Source organism: Parus major, chromosome 1A, assembly GCF_001522545.3.
Source record: "Parus major isolate Abel chromosome 1A, Parus_major1.1, whole genome shotgun sequence".
NCBI classification, from domain to species: domain Eukaryota; kingdom Metazoa; phylum Chordata; class Aves; order Passeriformes; family Paridae; genus Parus; species Parus major.
In genome coordinates, this window is record NC_031773.1 from 49,206,031 (window position 1) to 49,214,959 (window position 8,929).

The window sequence follows — 8,929 nt, forward strand, 5'->3', positions numbered from 1 at the left end:
AGGGGAGAAAAGTGGAAAAAGCGTGTGAGTCGCTCATGAGCATCAAAGAAGATTTATTATTCTCGGCCTGAATTTTTGTTCAGAAAAGAAGCACAAAGTAGTTCCCTTCCAGAACAAGCATCCATGGTCATAGCTTTTGGGTGTTCTGGAAGAAGATTGCATGTGTTCCCCTTCCTCCATGCTCCTGGCTTGATCCAGAGGGCAAGAAGAAATAATGGTGATGACATCCGATAGGACTGGGGTGCTCATTCCCTTCCATTGCTAAACCTGAGTTTCCGCCCTCTAGTTTCTTTTTGCTGTTGTCCTGAGATTTGGCGTTGATTTTTGTTGGGGATTTCTTTTCCCCCATCCTGATGAGGGCACCACTGCAGACCATGCTGTGCCTGGGGTTGTGGGCAGCTGCCCTGCTCTGCTTGTTTTCCCCTGGCACCGTGCGAGGTGACTGCTGGCTGATTGAGGGGGACAAAGGGTATGTGTGGCTGGCCATCTGCAGCCAGAACCAGCCCCCCTATGAGACCATCCCCCAGCATATCAACAGCACGGTGCATGACCTGCGTCTGAACGAGAACAAGCTCAAAGTGGTGCTCTACTCCTCTCTCAACCGCTTCGGCAACCTGACTGATTTGAACCTGACCAAGAATGAAATCTCCTACATTGAGGATGGGGCTTTCATGGGTCAGTCAAACCTCCAGGTCCTACAGCTGGGCTACAACAAACTCACCAACCTGACAGAGGGCATGTTGCGGGGCATGGCCCGTCTCCAGTTCCTCTTTGTGCAGCATAACCTAATTGAGCTGGTCACCCCTACTGCCTTTTCTGAGTGCCCCAGCTTGATTAGCATTGACCTGTCATCCAACCGCCTCAGCCGTCTGGAGGGCAATACTTTCACCAGCTTGAGCAACCTGATGGTGTGCGAGCTGGCTGGCAACCCCTTCAACTGTGACTGTAGCCTCTACAGCTTTCTTAACTGGCTGGCTCTCTTCAACAACGTCACCAAGAACTATGACCGTCTCCAGTGTGAGACTCCGCGGGAGTTTGCTGGGTATCCGCTTCTGGTGCCTCGGCCTCACCACAACCGCAATGCCATCACCATCTTCCAGTCCATGTGCAGAGGGGGCACCATCCCCTCCCTCTCCAGGGTCAACCCAACTCCTTACACCCCTGACTCCCAGCGAGATCTGGATGAGGGGTCAGCCATCAGCCCTGGGGATTTCCTCTCAGTCAAGCCGCCAGCCTCTTCCACCACTGACTCCTCCTTCAGTCCCAGCATCAAGCTACATGATGTCACGATCACTTCAGCCATCCTGATGGTCACCATCCCCATGCCCTACAGTAAGATGTATGTGCTGGTCCAATACAACAACAGCTACGTTTCTGACATTGCGACACTGAAGAGCAAGAAGGAGTATGTCACTGTCAACAAGCTGAAGGCCCACACTGATTATACATTCTGTGTGGCCTCTATCCGCAACAACAGGCGTTACAACCATACTTGCCTGACCTTTGCAACCCGGAGCAAAGGCAGGGAAGATCCTATTTCTAGTACTTCCACCACTACACACTATATTATGACCACCCTGGGTTGCCTCTTTGGGATGGTCATTGTCCTGGGGGTGGTGTACTACTGCCTGCGGAAGCGGAGGATGCAGGAGGAGAAGCAGAAGTCGCTCAATGTCAAAAAGACCATTCTGGAAATGCGTTATGGATCGGATATTGATACCAGTACCATGGTCCATCCTTCCCAGAAGCTGGGTGAGCCACCTGTCATTCCTGTCTCACGGATGTCCTCCATCCCTTCCATGATCGGGGAGAAGTTGCCCCCATCAAAGTCAATAGATGCTGGGATGGAGACTCCTAAAGTCACCGCTAAAGGTAACTACATTGAAGTGCGGACTGGTGGTGGGGATGGGCTGGAGAGAACGCAGCGAGATGAGGACCTGAGGGAGCTTGACAATGGGCAAGGCTCAGCTGCTGAGATCTCTACTATAGCGAAGGAGGTAGACAAGGTCAACCAGATCATCAACAACTGTATTGATGCCCTCAAGCTGGACACAGCATCTTTCCTGGGTGGTGGGACTGGTGTTGACTCAGATATGGCCTTTGAGTGCCAGTCCATCCCAGCTGGTTCCTCAAGTGGGCTAGAGCGGCCCAGCTTTCTTTCCCCACCCTACAAGGAAAGCTCCCACCACCCTTTGCAGCGCCAGCTCAGTGCTGACGCTGCTGTGGCCAGAAAGACCTGCAGTGTCTCCTCTAGTGGCTCCATCAAGAGCGCCAAGGTCTTCAGCTTGGATGTGCCTGACCACCCACCACTCAGCAAGTCTGACTCCAAATACATTGAGAAGGGCAGCCCCCTGAACAGCCCTTTGGATCGTCTTCCCTTGGTGTCTCCGAGCGCCATCCACCACTTGGAGGTCAAGCCTTCTTACCATTGCAGCGAGCACCGTCACTCCTTCCCGGCCCTGTACTATGAGGAAAGTGCTGACACCTTGAGCCAGCGGGTGTCGTTCCTCAAGCCACTGTCCCGGTCCAAGCGAGACTCCACGTACTCCCAGCTCTCCCCCAGACACTACTTCTCGGGCTACTCCTCCAGCCCCGAGTACTCCTCAGAGAGCACCCACAAGATCTGGGAGCGATTCCGGCCTTACAAGAAGCATCACAGGGAGGAGGTTTACATGGCAGCTGGGCATGCCCTGAGGAAGAAAGTTCAATTTGCCAAGGACGAGGATCTGCATGACATCCTGGATTACTGGAAAGGAGTCTCTGCTCAGCAGAAGCTGTGACTCTTCCTCACAAGGAAACAATACAAACCAAGACCCCCCCTCCAACAACCAGAAAAAAAAAGCCACTTGACTGTGAAAAATAAACCAACAACAAAATACTCCTGACAAATACAAAACTGACAAAACCTTTTCTTAAAGTTTACAACAACTCTTACACACACAGACACACACACACACACTCTCTCTCTCTCACACACACACACACACACACACTCACACACACACCGAATTGTCTCTACTGTGTTACGGGGACCATTGTTCTGCCCACTGATGGTTGGGAAGAGCGTCCTGCTCTGACACTGTGGTAACAACGTTGGAGTGTGGGTGGGTGGCCTGGGAGTGGGTGTCAGTGGTGGCAGGAGAAGGGCAGGGATGGACACTCACTGGGCATGAAACTCAGCTGTGAACTTTTCATCTTTCTGTTCCTGTTGAAGGCTGATTTTTCTTTTGGGTGGGAGGGAAGGACTTTGGTTTAGAAAGCTTCCTTGTCCACCTTGTACACGTGCTATGCCAAATCTTCCATCACTAACTTTCCCCCTCATTTTCTTTAGCAGTGGAGGCTTTTCTCTCTCTCCTGTTCCCTTCCAAGACAGGTGGGAATTTCTGGAAGAAGTTCTCTCCCTTCTTTTCCTTTGCTCTTCCCTGTCCTTCTCTGTTAAGGGTCCCTAGGCTGGAACTTCCTGTCTAGATACTTCACAAACCTCCGTCCTCCTCAGAGGAAGAAGAGATGTGAAGAACCAAGGCAGGTAGGACCTGCCATATAACAGGCTCTGTGCTCTTGCTGCTCTTCCTCCTTCCCTTATCCTGCCATGTTGCTGCTGATGAACACCAGCAATTCTGGAGGGACAGGCATTCTCCAGGCCTTCTCAGAGCCAGTTTTCTCCCAGTTGGTGGAGAAATGTTCTCTTTGGCATGGCAAGCCAGGTCCTCAAGGAGCGGTGGAGGAAGGCAGGAAGGTCTGGTCTCTCAGAGGTGTATAGGGTTCCCATCTCTTCATGAGTGTTACAGGTCAGAGGTCCTCCTCGCCACACACGCCTATGCTGTGACTTGTGCAGTCAGTTTAATGCTCTATGTTCATGTTCCCCCTTGCCATGAGGAGGGGACCTGGAGAGGATCTAGCAGAACAAATTCTCCATGAAGCTTCTGCAGCTCTTCCCAACTGATTTGCACCATGGGCTGTGGGGTGGGTGTCCATGAGAAGAGCATCATCCAACCTCCTCAATTCCAGGTGAATGTGAAGAACAGGATTTTAGTTGCTTCTCTCACTGTGTTGGCCTCACAAAGTGTCTTTCTCTTGTATAGGCTATGGACATTCTGGCATGAACAGGGGGCATCCTAGGGTGAAGACAGGAGCACAGGGAACAAATGGGATGTGAGAATGTGGGCCTGTGAGTAGCCCAAGGAGGATGGCCTGGAAGCAGTTCCCTTTTTGAGTGCACTGTGTGTTCCGGGGTAGAAGAGGACACCAACATGTGGGTGGCAGCATTCCTTTGACTACCTAGAGGCCCTCGTGAGAGTGAGAGCAACATATCATCTCCTAAATCCTCCACCTCCTCACAGGTGTGACAAACTTTTCTTAGGGGTCCTTTCATCTCTTGACAAAATCCCAGTTGCATTTGCTAGGTCCCAACCTCTGCCTCTTGGGTAGAAGGTCTGTCACAGAGTTGGGAATGAGCCTACTGCCCTCTCCACCTAGTCCCATTTTTGAGCAACCCAACAAAGCACAATCTTGGCACCATCTCCCCCGAGGTTTTTCTGTCAGGCAGGAGTGCTGCCTGCTGAACATGTCTTTATGCAGCACTTAATCATGGAGCCTCCTCTCCATGATCTGCCCAGCACTTGACCATAGTTCACCTCTGTCAGGATGAGGGTGAAGGCCTATGTTATGTTGGTCCCCCCTAAGTAGTCTGAGGTGCTCCTCAGAAGACCCAGTGTTTTTGGGGGCCCTGGGAGAAAAATGAGGATGTAGGAGCTTCTCTAGGAGGGATTTACATGCTGCATGCAGAGAACTTGCCTGTTATCTGCCAGGTAGTAGCAATGCCAGCTGTGAGAGCTGGCTTCTATGCCACAGATGACAATTTCACCTTCTGTAAGTGAGGGGGAGCAGTAGGCAGAGTCTGGTGCACAAAAACCAGAGCAGGTATCCCCAAAGTGTAAACCTGTGAAGATCTGTGGAGTTTCTTCCTTATAGGGATGCTGATGGTAACAATCCTAAGCCAGGTCCTGACCCCATTGCCTCAGACTTTTCACTGTCAGCCTGCTTTCCCACAGTCAAAGCATTATTTTGCCTTGAGTCCAGAGGTGTTTGTGGGACTGACTCCACACAGAAAAAGTCAATCCTACCAAGAAGAAGGGGTGTGTGTGTGCACCTGTGTGCAGTAGGATGAAGGGAAGTCACAACGGCCAGTCACATCACTGCTGGCAAGTGTCCCTCCATTTTGGGACTGTGCAGCAAACCAAGACAGGTAAAAGCTGTGAGAGATGCCTAGGCACAACAGAGACCTCCCCAGCCACCACACGGAGCAGGCTCAGTGGTCTTCCAGCATGGCAACTATCCAAGCAGAAAAGACTAATGGCAGTGATGCAGAATGGGACAGGAAAAGGGGGATGACAGGCAAGGGGGGATGGAGTCTTGTTCCTCTCCCCAATTCTTCCCTCCCTGTGCTTTTCTGCTGTGTGTTCTTGTAAGCAGTTCTGCTTAGTTAATACTTAAAGGGGGAGCATTAATCTGTAAAGGTTTATGCTTTTTCCCCTCAACACCTCAATGAGGCAGAAAAGAGAGGTCATGGATACAGCTATCATCAGGCCCTTCTTTTTTCTCTGGTGGGGGTAAGGCTGGATAGGAGGGAAAAGCCATTTCTCTCTCAGCTGTACCCCACATTTCAAACCATTGGATGAAGTTTGCACAAGATGGACTGTTCTGTGGGAGGAAGAGGGCAAGGAAGGGGAACAAAGTGTCTCACCTTCCTTCCTCCTCCCTTCTTCTTTGTCCTGCTTCCTCCCTCAGGATGAGGGCTCACAAAGTGATGCCAGCCCTGTTGGAGGAAAGCAGATTTAACGTTCTATTTGCATGACAACTTTACTGTATTTTTCTGAGCAAACACCTGTTGTGTATGTGCCAGTTTGTTGGAATTTAACCTCCTCCCTCCAAGTCTCTCCTGTCCTTGTCCCTGTTTTCTCTGCTCCTTTCATTGATCCCTGATGTGATTTTATGAGAGACTCCTACCAGTTTGAGAGGGAACATACCCCAAAGAGAACCCAACCCAATCAGCCCATAAACCTCATTCCTTTTTCTTTCCATTGTCCCCCTTTCCCTTGCTCCAAATGTGGTCTCTCAGCTGCTTTTCATGGTCATACGTGTAAAGGGGTATGTGTTATATACCAAAGGCCTGCTCTTTCTAGTGGCCAACATTTCTCCTAGTTATTGAGGAACAGGAGTGAAGCCTGTCAAGATAGATCTTGTAAGAGAAATGGTCACTACTCTCCCTTTGTCCTGGTTGCTCTTTCCCAAAAATCAAGGTTATTCTTGAGGGAATGTGGAGTGCTTTAGCTGAAGGGAAACCTCTGATAGTGAAAACTTGATGTGGAGCTAGTTGCAATCACTTAGAAGATCTCCCACCACCTTTCTCTTATTGATTGCGTAGACTTCTGGATTAGGTCTGTCCTATGCATTCTCTCCCCTGGCTGGCCCTGGCAGAGGGCAGGGCATGATGAAACCTCAAAAACCTCTTTGTTGGGAAAAAGTGTGGAGAGACTGCCTGATGTTTCTAAGACCTCTATGTCTTGGCTTTGGCAAGTCCCTCAATTCTGCCTTCTCCCAGGGCAAAGTGGACTTCTGGGGCCAGACCAAGACCAAACCCTTTCACACTTTATTTCTGGCTTGGTAAGTATTGGAAGAGAAAACAGGGATTTAGTTCACCTCACTGGAAATTGTGGAGGGTGAAGAATGAAGTTGGGTGCAGACCTGCCCTCTAGCCCCAAGAACAGCCTTGGGGAGGAAGCCTGGGCTGGGGTCTTGCACCCAGGAGAATGAAGGTGGGACTCTAGGCAAGCTGTTCCTGTGGGGCAGAGCTCTTTCCCATATCTGCTGGTGCTGCCCCAGTTTATGCTGCAGTACCATGTTCTCTTTTCCCCCTCCCCACTCTTCCATGCTGAATAAATCCCTCTTGAGGCAGGTGTGAAATATTCATGACTGACAAATGAAGAATTATGTCGGGCTGAGGAGGCCTCTGTGTGTTTGCAATGCTAATCAGCCTGCCTTGCTGGAGGAGGCTCTGCCTGGCAGGCTTGAAGGAAGGAGGGGAAGATGCAGGAGGAAGGTGGAAAAGGAGCTGAGAGAGAGGAGGGACAGACACAGTAGGGGTGAATAAGGTATGATGGGACCAAGGAGTGGTGAGGAAAGGAGGTAACAGGTAGAGGGAGATGGAGAAGGTGTAGAGGAGGGACAGGCTGGAAGGACCTGGGGAAGAGATGGCTACAGTGGAAAGAATGGGATGATGAAGGGACAAAGGGAACAGCAAGGAAAAGGACTGAGTGCAGGGGTGAAGCTCTCTGAGAGGAGGTGAGGTGTAAGTCAGCAGTGCCTGGAGAAAAACATCTGGGCAGACTTCATGATGAGCTGTGACCCCTCTCTGTAGGGCAGAGCTCAGTGCTGCAGGGTGGGCAGCTGCCATGTGGGTAGGAGCTGGACCCAGGGCCCCAAAAGCACATTTTCCATGCTTGTTGCTGACTGGAAAGCTGAGCTGTGTCAGGAAGGACACACAGCCTCCAGGAGCCTGGAGAACATCCCTTCCACCATCACCACCTCCTTCCGCACAAGCTGCAGTAAAGAAGAGCCTCATGGATCTGTGTCCTCTTTCTAGAGCCAGCCTGCTGCTGTCCCACCGTCTGAGCAGGAGGGAGCCTCCTCAGGGTGGCTTGGTGCGGGACGGACACTTTGTGCCACCCCCACCAGGCTATGGGGGCTTCTTGTAGGGCTGGTGGAGCCTGCCCCACCTGAGCCGTGCCCTGCTCACCCCATCTGAGCAGGTGTTTTTGGGTCCTTCCCTGAAGAAGGGGCAGAGGGGAGCGTCTGTTGCATCCCCCCCTACACACGCACGCATTCCCAACCCTATCCCTCAGCCGCTTTGGCCTTGTACTGTGAGGGGTGTTCTTGGTCTGCCTCCCCTTGACTGTCCCCTACGCACTCTGGGGAGGTGTCTCCGTACCTCTCCCTGGCCGTCCTACCAGGGCAGCTGTCTGCAGGGCTGCCCCAACCCACCCCGTCCCTGAGTGGAGAGAGGGCATCTTCTGCCTGGCTTCTCCTTCTCCCTCTCCTCCCACTCCTTCTCCTCCTTGCCCCACCAGGGGTTAAATTCCCTTTTCCCCCCTTTACGGTCCCCCTCCGTATGCCCTGTCCTCGCGCGTTCGGCTTGGCCTTTGCCTCCCCCATAACTACCACCGCCACTGTGAGGCCTTGCTCCTGGGTGGCCTGTCCCCACCGCCTGCTCTCCACCTTCCCTGGGGGGAAGAGGAAGAGTCTGTCCGGGTCAGGCCAGACCCTCCAGGGCTGGTACGGCTGGTCCATCCACAAGCACAGCGTCTGGGGTGAGGGGGTGGGAAGGGGCGGGCAGCTGCCAGGCACAGAGAAGGGGGTGTCAGCCCTTGAATGTAAGGAAGGGCCTGGGAGGCAGCTGCTGGGACTGGCTCCTTGTGGCCTCTTTGGTGTTCCTCCTTCCGTAACAACCCTGTGATCCCCCCGGTTGTGTATGGACAAATTTAAGTTGGAGTTACGTTCTTTACTTTTTTCTTTTTTTAAAAAAATTATTTTCTTTTCTTCTTTTAGAATTGCATTTCTTTCTTGTTCTTTTCTTTCTTTTTTTTTCCTCTCGTTCCTTCTTTTCCTGTTTTAAAACTGAATGGCACGAAATCGTTTTTCCTCAACTCGGAGATTCCTGTATGGAGAAAATCAATTTCTATATTTGCAATAAATTTCTTATTTAAAAAAAAAAACCAAAACCAACAAAAAACCTAAAAAAAAAAATCAACAAGCAAAAACTATGAAAAGCTGCTTCTGAGTCCATTTGTTCCAGACTTGTGGAATGGGATGAGATGGGATGAGACGGGACGGGAGGGGAGGGGACAGGACGGGATGGGATGGGATGGGATGG

General features: G+C 51.4%; 1 protein-coding gene across 1 annotated transcript; it reads left to right on the top strand.

Annotated features, from left to right (window-relative positions):
- The first annotated feature begins 12 nt into the window (after positions 1-12).
- Positions 13-8,616, top strand: ELFN2 (extracellular leucine rich repeat and fibronectin type III domain containing 2). Its single transcript, XM_015629539.1, has one exon. It carries the CDS (start codon positions 354-356, stop codon positions 2,778-2,780), a length of 2,427 nt encoding a protein of 808 aa, XP_015485025.1. The 5' UTR covers positions 13-353; the 3' UTR covers positions 2,781-8,616.
- Positions 8,617-8,929: the final 313 nt, after the last annotated feature.

Bases quoted from the DNA above. Each gene is read 5' to 3' on its own strand.
- ELFN2 (XM_015629539.1), top strand. From the start codon at position 354: ATGAGGGCACCACTGCAGACCATGCTGTGCCTGGGGTTGTGGGCAGCT.